Source organism: Salvelinus alpinus, chromosome 24 (genome assembly GCF_045679555.1).
Source record: "Salvelinus alpinus chromosome 24, SLU_Salpinus.1, whole genome shotgun sequence".
NCBI classification, from domain to species: domain Eukaryota; kingdom Metazoa; phylum Chordata; class Actinopteri; order Salmoniformes; family Salmonidae; genus Salvelinus; species Salvelinus alpinus.
In genome coordinates, this window is record NC_092109.1 from 45,211,132 (window position 1) to 45,235,179 (window position 24,048).

At 37.7% G+C, this 24,048-nt stretch overlaps 1 protein-coding gene across 1 annotated transcript in view; it reads left to right on the forward strand.

Annotated features, from left to right (window-relative positions):
- The window catches only part of gbe1a (glucan (1,4-alpha-), branching enzyme 1a), a 239,766-nt gene extending 232,481 nt beyond the window's left edge, over positions 1-7,285 (forward strand). Inside the window, exon 16 of the mRNA XM_071364995.1 lies at positions 6,428-7,285. Coding sequence (XP_071221096.1) covers positions 6,428-6,490 — 63 coding nt within the window. The 3' untranslated portion in view covers positions 6,491-7,285. The remainder of the gene's footprint in view (positions 1-6,427) is intronic.
- Positions 7,286-24,048: the final 16,763 nt, after the last annotated feature.

Consider the following 24,048-nt stretch of genomic DNA (forward strand, 5'->3'; position numbering starts at 1 on the left):
AGTCTAGTAGTCTGGTAGTCTAGTAGTCTGGTAGTCTAGTAGTCTGGTAGTCTAGTAGTCTGGTAGTCTAGTAGTCTAATAACCTAGTAGTCTAATAGTCTAGTAGTCTAGTAGTCTGGTAGTCTAGTAGTCTAGTAGCCTGGTAGTCTAATAGTCTAGTAGTCTAGTAGTCTGGTAGTCTAGTAGTCTAGTAGTCTGGTAGTCTAGTAGTCTAATAACCTAGTAGTCTAATAGTCTAGTAGTCTGGTAGTCTAGTAGCCTGGTAGTCTAGTAGTCTAGTAGCCTGGTAGTCTAGTAGTCTGGTAGTCTAGTAGTCTAGTAGTCTGGTAGTCTAGTAGTCTAGTAGTCTGGTAGTCTAGTAGTCTGGTAGTCTAGTAGCCTGGTAGTCTAGTAGTCTGGTAGTCTAGTAGTCTGGTAGTCTAATAGTCTAGTAGTCTAGTAGTCTGTAGTCTAGTAGCCTAATAGTCTAGTAGTCTGGTAGTCTAGTAGTCTAGTAGTCTAGTAGTCTGGTAGTCTAGTAGTCTGGTAGTCTAGTAGTCTAGTAGTCTAGTAGCCTGGTAGTCTAGTAGCCTAATAGTCTAGTAGTCTAGTAGTCTAGTAGTTTAGTAGTCTAGTAGTCTAGTAGTCTGGTAGTCTAAATGTCTGGTAGTCTAGTAGTCTGGTAGTCTGGTAGTCTAGTAGTCTAGTAGTCTGGTAGTCTAGTAGCCTGGTAGTCTGGTAGTCTAGTAGTCTAGTAGTCTGGTAGTCTGGTAGTCTAGTAGTCTAGTAGTCTGGTAGTCTAGTAGCCTGGTAGCCTAGTAGTCTAGTAGTCTAGTAGTCTGGTAGCCTAATAGTCTAGTAGTCTGGTAGTCTAGTAGTCTAGTAGTCTAGTAGTCTGGTAGTCTAGTAGTCTAGTAGCCTAATAGTCTGGTAGTCTAGTAGCCTAATAGTCTAGTAGTCTAGTAGTCTAGTAGTCTAGTAGTTTAGTAGTCTGGTAGTCTAGTAGCCTGGTAGCCTAGTAGTCTAATAGTCTGGTAGTCTAGTAGTCTGGTAGTCTAGTAGCCTGGTAGTCTAGTAGCCTAATAGTCTAGTAGTCTGGTAGTCTAGTAGTCTGGTAGTCTAGTAGCCTGGTAGTCTAGTAGTCTAGTAGCCTGGTAGTCTAGTAGCCTAATAGTCTGGTAGTCTGGTAGTCTAGTAGTCTGGTAGTCTGGTAGTCTGGTAGTCTAGTAGTCTAGTAGTCTGGTAGTCTAGTAGCCTGGTAGTCTAATAGTCTAATAGTCTAGTAGTCTAATAGTCTAGTAGTCTAATAGTCTGGTAGTCTAGTAGTCTGGTAGTCTAGTAGTCTGGTAGTCTAGTAGTCTGGTAGTCTAATAACCTAGTAGTCTAATAGTCTAGTAGTCTAATAGTCTGGTAGTCTAGTAGTCTGGTAGTCTGGTAGTCTAGTAGTCTGGTAGTCTAGTAGCCTGGTAGTCTAGTAGTCTAGTAGTCTAGTAGCCTAATAGTCTAGTAGTCTGGTAGTCTGGTAGTCTGGTAGTCTAATAGTCTGGTAGTCTAGTAGTCTGGTAGTCTAATAGTCTGGTAGTCTGGTAGTCTGGTAGTCTAGTAGTCTGGTAGTCTAGTAGCCTGGTAGTCTAGTAGCCTAATAGTCTAGTAGTCTGGTAGTCTAGTAGTCTGGTAGTCTAGTAGCCTGGTAGTCTAGTAGCCTGGTAGTCTAGTAGCCTAATAGTCTGGTAGTCTGGTAGTCTAGTAGTCTGGTAGTCTGGTAGTCTGGTAGTCTAGTAGTCTAGTAGTCTGGTAGTCTAGTAGCCTGGTAGTCTAGTAGTCTAATAGTCTAGTAGTCTAATAGTCTGGTAGTCTAGTAGTCTGGTAGTCTAGTAGTCTAGTAGCCTGGTCTAATAACCTAGTAGTCTAATAGTCTGGTAGTCTGGTAGTCTAGTAGTCTGGTAGTCTAATAGTCTGGTAGTCTAGTAGTCTGGTAGTCTAGTAGCCTGGTAGTCTAGTAGTCTAGTAGTCTAGTAGCCTAATAGTCTAGTAGTCTGGTAGTCTGGTAGTCTAATAGTCTGGTAGTCTGGTAGTCTAATAGCCTGGTAGTCTAGTAGTCTGGTAGTCTAGTAGTCTGGTAGTCTAATAGTCTAGTAGTCTAGTAGTCTGTAGTCTAGTAGCCTAATAGTCTAATAGTCTGGTAGTCTAGTAGTCTAGTAGTCTGGTAGCCTGGTAGTCTAGTAGCCTAATAGTCTGGTAGTCTAGTAGTCTGGTAGTCTAGTAGTCTAGTAGTCTAGTAGCCTGGTAGTCTAGTAGCCTAATAGTCTAGTAGTCTAGTAGTCTAGTAGTCTAGTAGTCTAGTAGTTTAGTAGTCTAGTAGTCTAGTAGTCTGGTAGTCTAGTAGTCTAAATGTCTGGTAGTCTAGTAGTCTGGTAGTCTGGTAGTCTAGTAGCCTGGTAGTCTGGTAGTCTAGTAGTCTAGTAGTCTAGTAGTCTGGTAGTCTAGTAGTCTGGTAGTCTAGTAGCCTGGTAGCCTAGTAGCCTAATAGTCTAGTAGTCTGGTAGTCTAGTAGTCTGGTAGTCTAGTAGTCTGGTAGTCTAGTAGTCTAGTAGCCTAATAGTCTGGTAGTCTAGTAGCCTAATAGTCTAGTAGTCTAGTAGTTTAGTAGTCTAGTAGTTTAGTAGTCTGGTAGTCTAGTAGCCTGGTAGCCTAGTAGTCTAATAGTCTGGTAGTCTAGTAGTCTGGTAGTCTGGTAGTCTAGTAGCCTGGTAGTCTAGTAGCCTAATAGTCTAGTAGTCTGGTAGTCTAGTAGCCTGGTAGTCTAGTAGTCTAGTAGCCTGGTAGTCTAGTAGTCTAGTAGCCTAATAGTCTGGTAGTCTGGTAGTCTGGTAGTCTGGTAGTCTGGTAGTCTAGTAGTCTAGTAGTCTGGTAGTCTAGTAGCCTGGTAGTCTAATAGTCTAGTAGTCTAATAGTCTAGTAGTCTAATAGTCTAGTAGTCTGGTAGTCTAGTAGTCTAGTAGTCTGGTAGTCTAGTAGCCTGGTAGTCTAATAACCTAGTAGTCTAATAGTCTAGTAGTCTAATAGTCTGGTAGTCTAGTAGTCTGGTAGTCTGGTAGTCTAGTAGTCTAGTAGTCTGGTAGTCTAGTAGCCTGGTAGTCTAGTAGTCTAGTAGCCTAATAGTCTGGTAGTCTAATAGTCTGGTAGTCTAGTAGTCTGGTAGTCTAATAGTCTGGTAGTCTGGTAGTCTGGTAGTCTGGTAGTCTAGTAGTCTGGTAGTCTGGTAGTCTAGTAGTCTGGTAGTCTAGTAGCCTGGTAGTCTAGTAGCCTAATAGTCTAGTAGTCTGGTAGTCTAGTAGTCTGGTAGTCTAGTAGCCTGGTAGTCTAGTAGTCTAGTAGCCTGGTAGTCTAGTAGTCTAGTAGCCTAATAGTCTGGTAGTCTGGTAGTCTAGTAGTCTAGTAGTCTGGTAGTCTGGTAGTCTGGTAGTCTAGTAGTCTGGTAGTCTAGTAGCCTGGTAGTCTAATAGTCTAGTAGTCTAATAGTCTAGTAGTCTAATAGTCTGGTAGTCTAGTAGTCTGGTAGTCTAGTAGTCTGGTAGTCTAGTAGCCTGGTAGTCTAATAACCTAGTAGTCTAATAGTCTAGTAGTCTAATAGTCTGGTAGTCTAGTAGTCTGGTAGTCTGGTAGTCTGGTAGTCTGGTAGTCTAGTAGTCTAGTAGTCTAGTAGCCTGGTAGTCTAGTAGTCTAATAGTCTAGTAGTCTGGTAGTCTGGTAGTCTAATAGTCTGGTAGTCTGGTAGTCTAATAGTCTGGTAGTCTAGTAGTCTAGTAGTCTAATAGTCTGGTAGTCTAGTAGTCTGGTAGTCTAATAGTCTGGTAGTCTAGTAGTCTGGTAGTCTAGTAGTCTGGTAGTCTAATAGTCTGGTAGTCTAGTAGTCTGGTAGTCTAGTAGTCTAATAACCTAGTAGTCTAATAGTCTAGTAGTCTAGTAGTCTAGTAGTCTGGTAGTCTAGTAGTCTAGTAGTCTGGTAGTCTAGTAGTAGTCTGGTAGTCTAGTAGCCTGGTAGTCTAGTAGTCTGGTAGTCTAGTAGTCTGGTAGTCTAGTAGTCTAGTAGTCTGGTAGTCTAGTAGCCTAATAGTCTGGTAGTCTAGTAGCCTAATAGTCTAGTAGTCTAGTAGTTTAGTAGTCTAGTAGTTTAGTAGTCTGGTAGTCTGGTAGTCTGGTAGTCTAGTAGCCTGGTAGCCTAATAGTCTGGTAGTCTGGTAGTCTGGTAGTTTAGTAGTCTAGTAGTCTAGTAGTTTAGTAGTCTAGTAGTCTGGTAGTCTAGTAGCCTGGTAGCCTAATAGTCTGGTAGTCTAGTAGTCTGGTAGTCTAGTAGTCTGGTAGTCTAGTAGTCTGGTAGTCTAGTAGCCTGGTAGCCTAATAGTCTGGTAGTCTAGTAGTCTGGTAGTCTAGTAGTCTGGTAGTCTAGTAGCCTGGTAGCCTAATAGTCTGGTAGTCTAGTAGTCTGGTAGTCTAGTAGTCTGGTAGTCTAGTAGTCTGGTAGTCTAATAACCTAGTAGTCTAATAGTCTAGTAGTCTAATAGTCTGGTAGTCTAGTAGTCTGGTAGTCTGGTAGTCTGGTAGTCTGGTAGTCTAGTAGTCTAGTAGTCTAGTAGCCTGGTAGTCTAGTAGTCTAATAGTCTAGTAGTCTGGTAGTCTGGTAGTCTAATAGTCTGGTAGTCTGGTAGTCTAATAGTCTGGTAGTCTAGTAGTCTAGTAGCCTAATAGTCTGGTAGTCTAGTAGTCTGGTAGTCTAATAGTCTGGTAGTCTAGTAGTCTGGTAGTCTAGTAGTCTGGTAGTCTAATAGTCTGGTAGTCTAGTAGTCTGGTAGTCTAGTAGTCTAATAACCTAGTAGTCTAATAGTCTAGTAGTCTAGTAGTCTGGTAGTCTAGTAGTCTAGTAGTCTGGTAGTCTAGTAGTCTGGTAGTCTAGTAGCCTGGTAGTCTAGTAGTCTGGTAGTCTAGTAGTCTAGTAGTCTGGTAGTCTAGTAGTCTGGTAGTCTAGTAGCCTAATAGTCTGGTAGTCTAGTAGCCTAATAGTCTAGTAGTCTAGTAGTTTAGTAGTCTAGTAGTTTAGTAGTCTGGTAGTCTGGTAGTCTGGTAGTCTAGTAGCCTGGTAGCCTAATAGTCTGGTAGTCTGGTAGTCTGGTAGTTTAGTAGTCTAGTAGTCTAGTAGTTTAGTAGTCTAGTAGTCTGGTAGTCTAGTAGCCTGGTAGCCTAATAGTCTGGTAGTCTAGTAGTCTGGTAGTCTAGTAGTCTGGTAGTCTAGTAGTCTGGTAGTCTAGTAGTCTGGTAGCCTAATAGTCTGGTAGTCTAGTAGTCTGGTAGTCTAGTAGTCTGGTAGTCTAATAGTCTAGTAGTCTGGTAGTCTGGTAGTCTAGTAGTCTGGTAGTCTAGTAGCCTTGTAGTCTGGTAGTCTGGCCAATGTAGTCTGGTAGTCTGTGGAGAGGATGGGTGGATGGGGAGAAGGGAGGAGGGGGGTGTGGAGTGTTCAGTCCCAGTTGTAGAGGGAGGTGTTCAGTCCCAGTTGTAGAGGGAGGTGTTCAGTCCCAGTTGTAGAGGGAGGTGTTCAGTCCCAGTTGTAGAGGGAGGTGTTCAGTCCCAGTTGTAGAGGGAGGTGTTCAGTCCCAGTTGTAGAGGGAGGTGTTCAGTCCCAGATGTAGAGGGAGGTGTTCAGTCCCAGTTGTAGAGGGAGGTGTTCAGTCCCAGTTGTAGAGGGAGGTGTTCAGTCCCAGTTGTAGAGGGAGGTGTTCAGTCCCAGATGTAGAGGGAGGTGTTCAGTCCCAGATGTAGAGGGAGGTGTTCAGTCCCAGTTGTAGAGGGAGGTGTTCAGTCCCAGTTGTAGAGGGAGGTGTTCAGTCCCAGTTGTAGAGGGAGGTGTTCAGTCCCAGTTGTAGAGGGAGGTGTTCAGTCCCAGTTGTAGAGGGAGGTGTTCAGTCCCAGTTGTAGAGGGAGGTGTTCAGTCCCAGTTGTAGAGGGAGGTGTTCAGTCCCAGTTGTAGAGGGAGGTGTTCAGTCCCAGTTGTAGAGGGAGGTGTTCAGTCCCAGTTGTAGAGGGAGGTGTTCAGTCCCAGTTGTAGAGGGAGGTGTTCTGTCCCAGTTGTAGAGGGAGGTGTTCTGTCCCAGACAGTGGGCTATTCCCCTTCCCTGCATGCAAGTGTGTGTGTGTGAGCGAGAGAGTGAATTGATTGTTAATGGCTGCTATTTGTCAGGCCTTTAGCCTCTGGTGATCCGCAGGAACGGTTCCACACACACTGGATGAGTGATCAACAATGTATTACAGAACTCCTAACAGCACAGTATGATTTTCTTCTTCTCCTCTCTCTGTCTCCCCCCAATCCTCTCTCTGTCCCTCTCTCTCCCCCCCCCATACCTCTCTCTGTCCCTCTCTCTGTCCCGTCTCCCCCCACCCCATTCCTCTCTCTCAGGTCTACATTCCCTGCAGGACAGCGCTGGTTCTGGCCAATGAGGAGCTAGATTACTGTTACTAAGGAAGTGGGTTGAGGGGGCCCCTGGGAGTTGGATGTTGCCCCCGTAATAGCCGTCTCTTTCCCGTAAACGACGATGCCACCAGAGGGGAGAGGATGCATGTCGATCAGAAAGACCTACCGTACCCGCCATTTAACTCTGATCTGTATCACACACACACACACACACACACACACACACACGCTAAAGCATTGTGTTGCATGTTCAGCCCTCGCCCCAACTGGTCTACAACTAAATAGTTTGCAGTGGCACCGACTGACTTTTCGCCAGTTACTGCAGTTTAATAGACCTCGTCTTAGACACATACAGAAAGGGGACATAGTCAAGGCCATTGTAGTCATATTTCTGATATTAGTTTTACACATTTCACAAGGTGACTTCAGTCTTATAAGTAAAGGGACACGGAGTCAGATTTATGTTACAGACTTTTTCCCGTGTGTTAGTTAATAATAGATTTCCTTTTTATTGTGTAGTAGAAACACTCTCAATGAGTCTCAATGGCACCCTACTCCCTTCCAATAGGGCTTCTGGTCAAATGTAGTGCACTATGTAGGGACACAGGGAGATATTTGTGCCCTTTTAATTGTCTGTTAGTTTCCTGTGTGTTGGAGGGAGGACACAGAAACGTAGCTTACAAAACAGATGCCAGGTCAAAACAGTGTTTAGGGTAATAATCTGTTACTGTATTGTTAATGTTAATGTCTAAAAAGTTTATTACTGCAGACTGGGAATTTAAATGAAATATAACTTGTACTGTGATTAGAAGATGGATGAATAAAATGAATAAGGACACTTCATTCTGTCTCTTTCTGATTCTTTACTGGTGATAATATCAGAACAGGTGATGTACACTATTCATACAGGTGATGTACACTATTCATACAGGTGATGTACACTATTCATACAGGTGATGTACACTATTCATACAGGTGATGTACACTATTCATACAGGTGATGTACACTATTCATACAGGTGATGTACACTATTCATTTAAACTGGTGATAATATCAGAACAGGTGATGTACACTATTCATACAGGTGATGTACACTATTCATACAGGTGATGTACACTATTCATACAGGTGATGTACACTATTCATACAGGTGATGTACACTATTCATACAGGTGAAGGACACTATTCATACAGGTGATGTACACTATTCATACAGGTGATGTACACTATTCATACAGGTGATGTACACTATTCATACAGGTGATGTACACTATTCATACAGGTGATGTACACTATTCATACAGGTGATGTACACTATTCATACAGGTGATGTACACTATTCATTTAAACTGGTGATAATATCAGAACAGGTGATGTACACTATTCATACAGGTGATGTACACTATTCATACAGGTGATGTACACTATTCATACAGGTGATGTACACTTCATACAGGTGATGTACACTTCATACAGGTGATGTACACTATTCATACAGGTGATGTACACTATTCATTTAAACTGGTGATAATATCAGAACAGGTGATGTACACTATTCATACAGGTGATGTACACTATTCATACAGGTGATGTACACTATTCATACAGGTGATGTACACTATTCATACAGGTGATGTACACTATTCATTTAAACTGGTGATAATATCAGAACAGGTGATGTACACTATTAATACAGGTGATGTACACTATTCATACAGGTGATGTACACTATTCATACAGGTGATGTACACTATTCATACAGGTGATGTACACTATTCATACAGGTGATGTACACTATTCATACAGGTGATGTACACTATTCATACAGGTGATGTACACTATTCATACAGGTGATGTACACTATTCATACAGGTATGTACACTATTCATACAGGTGATGTACACTATTCATACAGGTGATGTACACTATTCATACAGGTGATGTACACTTCATACAGGTGATGTACACTATTCATACAGGTGATGTACACTATTCATTTAAACTGGTGATAATATCAGAACAGGTGATGTACACTATTCATACAGGTGATGTACACTATTCATACAGGTGATGTACACTATTCATACAGGTGATGTACACTATTCATACAGGTGATGTACACTATTCATACAGGTGATGTACACTATTCATACAGGTGATGTACACTATTCATACAGGTGATGTACACTATTCATACAGGTGATGTACACTATTCATACAGGTGATGTACACTATTCATACAGGTATGTACACTATTCATACAGGTGATGTACACTATTCATACAGGTGATGGGTACCTGTGAATAGACTATTCATTTAAACTGGTGATAATATCAGAACAGGTGAAGGGTACCTGTGAATAGACTATTCATTTAAACTGGTGATAATATCAGAACAGGTGATGTACACTATTCATACAGGTGATGTACACTATTCATACAGGTGATGTACACTATTCATACAGGTGATGTACACTATTCATACAGGTGATGTACACTATTCATTTAAACTGGTGATAATATCAGAACAGGTGATGTACACTATTCATACAGGTGATGTACACTATTCATACAGGTGATGTAAACTATTCATACAGGTGATGTACACTATTCATACAGGTGATGTACACTATTCATACAGGTGATGTACACTATTCATACAGGTGATGTACACTATTCATACAGGTGATGTACACTATTCATACAGGTGATGTACACCATTCATTTAAACTGGTGATAATATCAGAACAGGTGATGTACACTATTCATACAGGTGATGTACACTATTCATACAGGTGATGTACACTATTCATACAGGTGATGTACACTTCATACAGGTGATGTACACTTCATACAGGTGATGTACACTATTCATACAGGTGATGTACACTATTCATTTAAACTGGTGATAATATCAGAACAGGTGATGTACACTATTCATACAGGTGATGTACACTATTCATACAGGTGATGTACACTATTCATACAGGTGATGTACACTATTCATACAGGTGATGTACACTATTCATACAGGTGATGTACACTATTCATACAGGTGATGTACACTATTCATTTAAACTGGTGATAATATCAGAACAGGTGATGTACACTATTCATACAGGTGATGTACACTATTCATACAGGTGATGTACACTATTCATACAGGTGATGTACACTATTCATACAGGTGATGTACACTATTCATACAGGTGATGTACACTATTCATACAGGTGATGTACACTATTCATACAGGTGATGTACACTATTCATACAGGTGATGTACACTATTCATACAGGTGATGTACACTATTCATACAGGTATGTACACTATTCATACAGGTGATGTACACTATTCATACAGGTGATGTACACTTCATACAGGTGATGTACACTATTCATACAGGTGATGTACACTATTCATTTAAACTGGTGATAATATCAGAACAGGTGATGTACACTATTCATACAGGTGATGTACACTATTCATACAGGTGATGTACACTATTCATACAGGTGATGTACACTATTCATACAGGTGATGTACACTATTCATACAGGTGATGTACACTATTCATACAGGTGATGTACACTATTCATACAGGTGATGTACACTATTCATACAGGTGATGTACACTATTCATACAGGTGATGTACACTATTCATACAGGTGATGTACACTATTCATACAGGTATGTACACTATTCATACAGGTGATGTACACTATTCATACAGGTGATGGGTACCTGTGAATAGACTATTCATTTAAACTGGTGATAATATCAGAACAGGTGAAGGGTACCTGTGAATAGACTATTCATTTAAACTGGTGATAATATCAGAACAGGTGATGTACACTATTCATACAGGTGATGTACACTATTCATACAGGTGATGTACACTATTCATACAGGTGATGTACACTTTTCATACAGGTGATGTACACTATTCATTTAAACTGGTGATAATATCAGAACAGGTGATGTACACTATTCATACAGGTGATGTACACTATTCATACAGGTGATGTACACTATTCATACAGGTGATGTACACTATTCATATAGGTGATGTACACTATTCATACAGGTGATGTACACTATTCATACAGGTGATGTACACTATTCATACAGGTGATGTACACTATTCATTTAAACTGGTGATAATATCAGAACAGGTGAAGGGTACCTGTGAATAGACTATTCATTTAAACTGGTGATAATATCAGAACAGGTGATGTACACTATTCATACAGGTGATGTACACTATTCATACAGGTGATGTACACTATTCATACAGGTGATGTACACTATTCATTTAAACTGGTGATAATATCAGAACAGGTGATGTACACTATTCATACAGGTGATGTACACTATTCATACAGGTGATGTACACTATTCATACAGGTGATGTACACTATTCATACAGGTGATGTACACTATTCATACAGGTGATGTACACTATTCATACAGGTGATGTACACTATTCATTTAAACTGGTGATAATATCAGAACAGGTGATGTACACTATTCATACAGGTGATGTACACTATTCATTTAAACTGGTGATAATATCAGAACAGGTGATGTACACTATTCATACAGGTGATGTACACTATTCATACAGGTGATGTACACTATTAATTTAAACTGGTGATAATATCAGAACAGGTGATGTACACTATTCATACAGGTGATGTACACTATTCATTTAAACTGGTGATAATATCAGAACAGGTGATGTACACTATTCATACAGGTGATGTACACTATTCATACAGGTGATGTACACTATTCATACAGGTGATGTACACTATTCATACAGGTGATGTACACTATTCATACAGGTGATGTACACTATTCATTTAAACTGGTGATAATATCAGAACAGGTGATGTACACTATTCATACAGGTGATGTACACTATTCATACAGGTGATGTACACTATTCATACAGGTGATGTACACTATTCATACAGGTGATGTACACTATTCATACAGGTGATGTACACTATTCATACAGGTGATGTACACTATTCATACAGGTGATGTACACTATTCATACAGGTATGTACACTATTCATACAGGTGATGTACACTATTCATACAGGTGATGGGTACCTGTGAATAGACTATTCATTTAAACTGGTGATAATATCAGAACAGGTGAAGGGTACCTGTGAATAGACTATTCATTTAAACTGGTGATAATATCAGAACAGGTGATGTACACTATTCATACAGGTGATGTACACTATTCATACAGGTGATGTACACTATTCATACAGGTGATGTACACTATTCATACAGGTGATGTACACTATTCATTTAAACTGGTGATAATATCAGAACAGGTGATGTACACTATTCATACAGGTGATGTACACTATTCATACAGGTGATGTACACTATTCATACAGGTGATGTACACTATTCATATAGGTGATGTACACTATTCATACAGGTGATGTACACTATTCATACAGGTGATGTACACTATTCATACAGGTGATGTACACTATTCATACAGGTGATGTACACTATTCATTTAAACTGGTGATAATATCAGAACAGGTGAAGGGTACCTGTGAATAGACTATTCATTTAAACTGGTGATAATATCAGAACAGGTGATGTACACTATTCATACAGGTGATGTACACTATTCATACAGGTGATGTACACTATTCATACAGGTGATGTACACTATTCATACAGGTGATGTACACTATTCATTTAAACTGGTGATAATATCAGAACAGGTGATGTACACTATTCATACAGGTGATGTACACTATTCATACAGGTGATGTACACTATTCATACAGGTGATGTACACTATTCATACAGGTGATGTACACTATTCATACAGGTGATGTACACTATTCATACAGGTGATGTACACTATTCATTTAAACTGGTGATAATATCAGAACAGGTGATGTACACTATTCATACAGGTGATGTACACTATTCATACAGGTGATGTACACTATTCATACAGGTGATGTACACTATTCATACAGGTGATGTACACTATTCATACAGGTGATGTACACTATTCATACAGGTGATGTACACTATTCATTTAAACTGGTGATAATATCAGAACAGGTGATGTACACTATTCATACAGGTGATGTACACTATTCATACAGGTGATGTACACTATTCATACAGGTGATGTACACTATTCATACAGGTGATGTACACTATTCATTTAAACTGGTGATAATATCAGAACAGGTGATGTACACTATTCATACAGGTGATGTACACTATTCATACAGGTGATGTACACTATTCATTTAAACTGGTGATAATATCAGAACAGGTGATGTACACTATTCATACAGGTGATGTACACTATTCATTTAAACTGGTGATAATATCAGAACAGGTGATGTACACTATTCATACAGGTGATGTACACTATTCATACAGGTGATGTACACTATTCATACAGGTGATGTACACTATTCATACAGGTGATGTACACTATTCATACAGGTGATGTACACTATTCATACAGGTGATGTACACTATTCATACAGGTGATGTACACTATTCATACAGGTGATGTACACTATTCATACAGGTGATGTACACTATTCATTTAAACTGGTGATAATATCAGAACAGGTGATGTACACTATTCATACAGGTGATGTACACTATTCATACAGGTGATGTACACTATTCATACAGGTGATGTACACTATTCATACAGGTGATGTACACTATTCATACAGGTGATGTACACTATTCATACAGGTGATGTACACTATTCATACAGGTGATGTACAATATTCATTTAAACTGGTGATAATATCAGAACAGGTGATGTACACTATTCATACAGGTGATGTACACTATTCATACAGGTGATGTACACTATTCATACAGGTGATGTACACTATTCATACAGGTGATGTACACTATTCATTTAAACTGGTGATAATATCAGAACAGGTGATGTACACTATTCATACAGGTGATGTACACTATTCATACAGGTGATGTACACTATTCATACAGGTGATGTACACTATTCATACAGGTGATGTACACTATTCATACAGGTGATGTACACTATTCATACAGGTGATGTACACTATTCATACAGGTGATGTACACTATTCATACAGGTGATGTACACTATTCATTTAAACTGGTGATAATATCAGAACAGGTGATGTACACTATTCATACAGGTGATGTACACTATTCATACAGGTGATGTACACTATTCATACAGGTGATGTACACTATTCATACAGGTGATGTACACTATTCATACAGGTGATGTACACTATTCATACAGGTGATGTACACTATTCATACAGGTGATGTACACTATTCATACAGGTGATGTACACTATTCATACAGGTGATGTACACTATTCATACAGGTGATGTACACTATTCATTTAAACTGGTGATAATATCAGAACAGGTGATGTACACTATTCATACAGGTGATGTACACTATTCATACAGGTGATGTACACTATTCATACAGGTGATGTACACTATTCATACAGGTGATGTACACTATTCATTTAAACTGGTGATAATATCAGAACAGGTGATGTACACTATTCATACAGGTGATGTACACTATTCATACAGGTGATGTACACTATTCATTTAAACTGGTGATAATATCAGAACAGGTGATGTACACTATTCATACAGGTGATGTACACTATTCATTTAAACTGGTGATAATATCAGAACAGGTGATGTACACTATTCATACAGGTGATGTACACTATTCATACAGGTGATGTACACTATTCATACAGGTGATGTACACTATTCATACAGGTGATGTACACTATTCATACAGGTGATGTACACTATTCATACAGGTGATGTACACTATTCATTTAAACTGGTGATAATATCAGAACAGGTGATGTACACTATTCATACAGGTGATGTACACTATTCATACAGGTGATGTACACTATTCATTTAAACTGGTGATAATATCAGAACAGGTGATGTACACTATTCATACAGGTGATGTACACTATTCATTTAAACTGGTGATAATATCAGAACAGGTGATGTACACTATTCATACAGGTGATGTACACTATTCATACAGGTGATGTACACTATTCATAAAGGTGATGTACACTATTCATACAGGTGATGTACACTATTCATACAGGTGATGTACACTATTCATTTAAACTGGTGATAATATCAGAACAGGTGATGTACACTATTCATACAGGTGATGTACACTATTCATACAGGTGATGTACACTATTCATACAGGTGATGTACACTATTCATACAGGTGATGTACACTATTCATACAGGTATGTACACTATTCATACAGGTGATGTACACTATTCATACAGGTGATGGGTACCTGTGAATAGACTATTCATTTAAACTGGTGATAATATCAGAACAGGTGAAGGGTACCTGTGAATAGACTATTCATTTAAACTGGTGATAATATCAGAACAGGTGATGTACACTATTCATACAGGTGATGTACACTATTCATACAGGTGATGTACACTATTCATACAGGTGATGTACACTATTCATACAGGTGATGTACACTATTCATTTAAACTGGTGATAATATCAGAACAGGTGATGTACACTATTCATACAGGTGATGTACACTATTCATACAGGTGATGTACACTATTCATACAGGTGATGTACACTATTCATATAGGTGATGTACACTATTCATACAGGTGATGTACACTATTCATACAGGTGATGTACACTATTCATACAGGTGATGTACACTATTCATACAGGTGATGTACACTATTCATTTAAACTGGTGATAATATCAGAACAGGTGAAGGGTACCTGTGAATAGACTATTCATTTAAACTGGTGATAATATCAGAACAGGTGATGTACACTATTCATACAGGTGATGTACACTATTCATACAGGTGATGTACACTATTCATACAGGTGATGTACACTATTCATACAGGTGATGTACACTATTCATTTAAACTGGTGATAATATCAGAACAGGTGATGTACACTATTCATACAGGTGATGTACACTATTCATACAGGTGATGTACACTATTCATACAGGTGATGTACACTATTCATACAGGTGATGTACACTATTCATACAGGTGATGTACACTATTCATACAGGTGATGTACACTATTCATTTAAACTGGTGATAATATCAGAACAGGTGATGTACACTATTCATACAGGTGATGTACACTATTCATACAGGTGATGTACACTATTCATACAGGTGATGTACACTATTCATACAGGTGATGTACACTATTCATACAGGTGATGTACACTATTCATTTAAACTGGTGATAATATCAGAACAGGTGATGTACACTATTCATACAGGTGATGTACACTATTCATACAGGTGATGTACACTATTCATACAGGTGATGTACACTATTCATACAGGTGATGTACACTATTCATTTAAACTGGTGATAATATCAGAACAGGTGATGTACACTATTCATACAGGTGATGTACACTATTCATACAGGTGATGTACACTATTCATTTAAACTGGTGATAATATCAGAACAGGTGATGTACACTATTCATACAGGTGATGTACACTATTCATTTAAACTGGTGATAATATCAGAACAGGTGATGTACACTATTCATACAGGTGATGTACACTATTCATACAGGTGATGTACACTATTCATACAGGTGATGTACACTATTCATACAGGTGATGTACACTATTCATACAGGTGATGTACACTATTCATACAGGTGATGTACACTATTCATACAGGTGATGTACACTATTCATACAGGTGATGTACACTATTCATTTAAACTGGTGATAATATCAGAACAGGTGATGTACACTATTCATACAGGTGATGTACACTATTCATACAGGTGATGTACACTATTCATACAGGTGATGTACACTATTCATACAGGTGATGTACACTATTCATTTAAACTGGTGATAATATCAGAACAGGTGATGTACACTATTCATACAGGTGATGTACACTATTCATACAGGTGATGTACACTATTCATACAGGTGATGTACACTATTCATATAGGTGATGTACACTATTCATACAGGTGATGTACACTATTCATACAGGTGATGTACACTATTCATACAGGTGATGTACACTATTCATACAGGTGATGTACACTATTCATTTAAACTGGTGATAATATCAGAACAGGTGAAGGGTACCTGTGAATAGACTATTCATTTAAACTGGTGATAATATCAGAACAGGTGATGTACACTATTCATACAGGTGATGTACACTATTCATACAGGTGATGTACACTATTCATACAGGTGATGTACACTATTCATTTAAACTGGTGATAATATCAGAACAGGTGATGTACACTATTCATACAGGTGATGTACACTATTCATACAGGTGATGTACACTATTCATACAGGTGATGTACACTATTCATACAGGTGATGTACACTATTCATACAGGTGATGTACACTATTCATACAGGTGATGTACACTATTCATTTAAACTGGTGATAATATCAGAACAGGTGATGTACACTATTCATACAGGTGATGTACACTATTCATACAGGTGATGTACACTATTCATACAGGTGATGTACACTATTCATACAGGTGATGTACACTATTCATACAGGTGATGTACACTATTCATACAGGTGATGTACACTATTCATTTAAACTGGTGATAATATCAGAACAGGTGATGTACACTATTCATAAAGGTGATGTACACTATTCATACAGGTGATGTACACTATTCATACAGGTGATGTACACTATTCATACAGGTGATGTACACTATTCATTTAAACTGGTGATAATATCAGAACAGGTGATGTACACTATTCATACAGGTGATGTACACTATTCATACAGGTGATGTACACTATTCATTTAAACTGGTGATAATATCAGAACAGGTGATGTACACTATTCATACAGGTGATGTACACTATTCATTTAAACTGGTGATAATATCAGAACAGGTGATGTACACTATTCATACAGGTGATGTACACTATTCATACAGGTGATGTACACTATTCATACAGGTGATGTACACTATTCATACAGGTGATGTACACTATTCATACAGGTGATGTACACTATTCATACAGGTGATGTACACTATTCATACAGGTGACGTACACTATTCATACAGGTGATGTACACTATTCATACAGGTGATGTACACTATTCATTTAAACTGGTGATAATATCAGAACAGGTGATGTACACTATTCATACAGGTGATGTACACTATTCATACAGGTGATGTACACTATTCATACAGGTGATGTACACTATTCATACAGGTGATGTACACTATTCATACAGGTGATGTACACTATTCATACAGGTGATGTACACTATTCATACAGGTGATGTACACTATTCATACAGGTGATGTACACTATTCATACAGGTGATGTACACTATTCATTTAAACTGGTGATAATATCAGAACAGGTGATGTACACTATTCATACAGGTGATGTACACTATTCATACAGGTGATGTACACTATTCATACAGGTGATGTACACTATTCATACAGGTGATGTACACTATTCATTTAAACTGGTGATAATATCAGAACAGGTGATGTACACTATTCATACAGGTGATGTACACTATTCATACAGGTGATGTACACTATTCATACAGGTGATGTACACTATTCATACAGGTGATGTACACTATTCATACAGGTGATGTACACTATTCATACAGGTGATGTACACTATTCATACAGGTGATGTACACTATTCATACAGGTGATGTACACTATTCATACAGGTGATGTACACTATTCATTTAAACTGGTGATAATATCAGAACAGGTGATGTACACTATTCATACAGGTGATGTACACTATTCATACAGGTGATGTACACTATTCATACAGGTGATGTACACTATTCATACAGGTGATGTACACTATTCATACAGGTGATGTACACTATTCATACAGGTGATGTACACTATTCATACAGGTGATGTACACTATTCATACAGGTGATGTACACTATTCATACAGGTGATGTACACTATTCATTTAAACTGGTGATAATATCAGAACAGGTGATGTACACTATTCATACAGGTGATGTACACTATTCATACAGGTGATGTACACTATTCATACAGGTGATGTACACTATTCATACAGGTGATGTACACTATTCATTTAAACTGGTGATAATATCAGAACAGGTGATGTACACTATTCATACAGGTGATGTACACTATTCATACAGGTGATGTACACTATTCATTTAAACTGGTGATAATATCATAACAGGTGATGTACACTATTCATACAGGTGATGTACACTATTCATTTAAACTGGTGATAATATCAGAACAGGTGATGTACACTATTCATACAGGTGATGTACACTATTCATACAGGTGATGTACACTATTCATACAGGTGATGTACACTATTCATACAGGTGATGTACACTATTCATACAGGTGATGTACACTATTCATACAGGTGATGTACACTATTCATACAGGTGATGTACACTATTCATACAGGTGATGTACACTATTCATTTAAACTGGTGATAATATCAGAACAGGTGATGTACACTATTCATACAGGTGATGTACACTATTCATACAGGTGATGTACACTATTCATACAGGTGATGTACACTATTCATAAAGGTGATGTACACTATTCATACAGGTGATGTACACTATTCATACAGGTGATGTACACTATTCATTTAAACTGGTGATAATATCAGAACAGGTGATGTACACTATTCATACAGGTGATGTACACTATTCATACAGGTGATGTACACTATTCATACAGGTGATGTACACTATTCATACAGGTGATGTACACTATTCATTTAAACTGGTGATAATATCAGAACAGGTGATGTACACTATTCATACAGGTGATGTACACTATTCATACAGGTGATGTACACTATTCATACAGGTGATGTACACTATTCATACAGGTGATGTACACTATTCATACAGGTGATGTACACTATTCATACAGGTGATGTACACTATTCATACAGGTGATGTACACTATTCATTTAAACTGGTGATAATATCAGAACAGGTGATGTACACTATTCATACAGGTGATGTACACTATTCATACAGGTGATGTACACTATTCATACAGGTGATGTACACTATTCATACAGGTGATGTACACTATTCATTTAAACTGGTGATAATATCAGAACAGGTGATGTACACTATTCATACAGGTGATGTACACTATTCATACAGGTGATGTACACTATTCATACAGGTGATGTACACTATTCATTTAAACTGTTGATAATATCAGAACAGGTGATGTACACTATTCATACAGGTGATGTACACTATTCATTTAAACTGGTGATAATATCAGAACAGGTGATGTACACTATTCATACAGGTGATGTACACTATTCATACAGGTGATGTACACTATTCATACAGGTGATGTACACTATTCATACAGGTGATGTACACTATTCATACAGGTGATGTACACTATTCATACAGGTGATGTACACTATTCATACAGGTGATGTACACTATTCATTTAAACTGGTGATAATATCAGAACAGGTGATGTACACTATTCATACAGGTGATGTACACTATTCATACAGGTGATGTACACTATTCATACAGGTGATGTACACTATTCATACAGGTGATGTACACTATTCATACAGGTGATGTACACTATTCATACAGGTGATGTACACTATTCATACAGGTGATGTACACTATTCATTTAAACTGGTGATAATATCAGAACAGGTTATGTACACTATTCATACAGGTGATGTACACTATTCATACAGGTGATGTACACTATTCATACAGGTGATGTACACTATTCATACAGGTGATGTACACTATTCATACAGGTGATGTACACTATTCATACAGGTGATGTACACTATTCATACAGGTGATGTACACTATTCATACAGGTGATGTACACTATTCATTTAAACTGGTGATAATATCAGAACAGGTGATGTACACTATTCATACAGGTGATGTACACTATTCATACAGGTGATGTACACTATTCATACAGGTGATGTACACTATTCATACAGGTGATGTACACTATTCATACAGGTGATGTACACTATTCATACAGGTGATGTACACTATTCATACAGGTGATGTACACTATTCATACAGGTGATGTACACTATTCATACAGGTGATGTACACTATTCATTTAAACTGGTGATAATATCAGAACAGGTGATGTACACTATTCATACAGGTGATGTACACTATTCATACAGGTGATGTACACTATTCATACAGGTGATGTACACTATTCATACAGGTGATGTACACTATTCATTTAAACTGGTGATAATATCAGAACAGGTGATGTACACTATTCATACAGGTGATGTACACTATTCATACAGGTGATGTACACTATTCATTTAAACTGGTGATAATATCAGAACAGGTGATGTACACTATTCATACAGGTGATGTACACTATTCATTTAAACTGGTGATAATATCAGAACAGGTGATGTACACTATTCATACAGGTGATGTACACTATTCATACAGGTGATGTACACTATTCATACAGGTGATGTACACTATTCATACAGGTGATGTACACTATTCATTTAAACTGGTGATAATATCAGAACAGGTGATGTACACTATTCATACAGGTGATGTACACTATTCATACAGGTGATGTACACTATTCATACAGGTGATGTACACTATTCATACAGGTGATGTACACTATTCATACAGGTGATGTACACTATTCATACAGGTGATGTACACTATTCATACAGGTATGTACACTATTCATACAGGTGATGTACACTATTCATACAGGTGATGGGTACCTGTGAATAGACTATTCATTTAAACTGGTGATAATATCAGAACAGGTGAAGGGTACCTGTGAATAGACTATTCATTTAAACTGGTGATAATATCAGTACAGGTGATGTACACTATTCATACAGGTGATGTACACTATTCATACAGGTGATGTACACTATTCATACAGGTGATGTACACTATTCATACAGGTGATGTACACTATTCATTTAAACTGGTGATAATATAAGAACAGGTGATGTACACTATTCATACAGGTGATGTACACTATTCATACAGGTGATGTACACTATTCATACAGGTGATGTACACTATTCATATAGGTGATGTACACTATTCATACAGGTGATGTACACTATTCATACAGGTGATGTACACTATTCATACAGGTGATGTACACTATTCATACAGGTGATGTACACTATTCATTTAAACTGGTGATAATATCAGAACAGGTGAAGGGTACCTGTGAATAGACTATTCATTTAAACTGGTGATAATATCAGAACAGGTGATGTACACTATTCATACAGGTGATGTACACTATTCATACAGGTGATGTACACTATTCATACAGGTGATGTACACTATTCATACAGGTGATGTACACTATTCATTTAAACTGGTGATAATATCAGAACAGGTGATGTACACTATTCATACAGGTGATGTACACTATTCATACAGGTGATGTACACTATTCATACAGGTGATGTACACTATTCATACAGGTGATGTACACTATTCATACAGGTGATGTACACTATTCATACAGGTGATGTACACTATTCATTTAAACTGGTGATAATATCAGAACAGGTGATGTACACTATTCATACAGGTGATGTACACTATTCATACAGGTGATGTACACTATTCATACAGGTGATGTACACTATTCATACAGGTGATGTACACTATTCATACAGGTGATGTACACTATTCATTTAAACTGGTGATAATATCAGAACAGGTGATGTACACTATTCATACAGGTGATGTACACTATTCATACAGGTGATGTACACTATTCATACAGGTGATGTACACTATTCATACAGGTGATGTACACTATTCATTTAAACTGGTGATAATATCAGAACAGGTGATGTACACTATTCATACAGGTGATGTACACTATTCATACAGGTGATGTACACTATTCATTTAAACTGGTGATAATATCAGAACAGGTGATGTACACTATTCATACAGGTGATGTACACTATTCATTTAAACTGGTGATAATATCAGAACAGGTGATGTACACTATTCATACAGGTGATGTACACTATTCATACAGGTGATGTACACTATTCATACAGGTGATGTACACTATTCATACAGGTGATGTACACTATTCATACAGGTGATGTACACTATTCATACAGGTGATGTACACTATTCATACAGGTGATGTACACTATTCATACAGGTGATGTACACTATTCATACAGGTGATGTACACTATTCATACAGGTGATGTACACTATTCATACAGGTGATGTACACTATTCATTTAAACTGGTGATAATATCAGAACAGGTGATGTACACTATTCATACAGGTGATGTACACTATTCATACAGGTGATGTACACTATTCATTTAAACTGGTGATAATATCAAAACAGGTGATGTACACTATTCATACAGGTGATGTACACTATTCATACAGGTGATGTACACTATTCATACAGGTGATGTACACTATTCATACAGGTGATGTACACTATTCATACAGGTGAAGGGTACCTGTGAATAGACTATTCATTTAAACTGGTGATAATATCAGAACAGGTGATGTACACTATTCATACAGGTGATGTACACTATTCATACAGGTGATGTACACTATTCATACAGGTGATGTACACTATTCATACAGGTGATGTACACTATTCATACAGGTGATGTACACTATTCATACAGGTGATGTACACTATTCATACAGGTGATGTACACTATTCATTTAAACTGGTGATAATATCAGAACAGGTGATGTACACTATTCATACAGGTGATGTACACTATTCATACAGGTGATGTACACTATTCATTTAAACTGGTGATAATATCAGAACAGGTGATGTACACTATTCATACAGGTGATGTACACTATTCATTTAAACTGGTGATAATATCAGAACAGGTGATGTACACTATTCATACAGGTGATGTACACTATTCATACAGGTGATGTACACTATTCATACAGGTGATGTACACTATTCATACAGGTGATGTACACTATTCATACAGGTGAAGGGTACCTGTGAATAGACTATTCATTTAAACTGGTGATAATATCAGAACAGGTGAAGGGTACCTGTGAATAGACTATTCATTTAAACTGGTGATAATATCAGAACAGGTGATGTACACTATTCATACAGGTGATGTACACTATTCATACAGGTGATGTACACTATTCATTTAAACTGGTGATAATATCAGAACAGGTGATGTACACTATTCATACAGGTGATGTACACTATTCATTTAAACTGGTGATAATATCAGAACAGGTGATGTACACTATTCATACAGGTGATGTACACTATTCATACAGGTGATGTACACTATTCATACAGGTGATGTACACTATTCATACAGGTGATGTACACTATTCATACAGGTGATGTACACTATTCATACAGGTGATGTACACTATTCATTTAA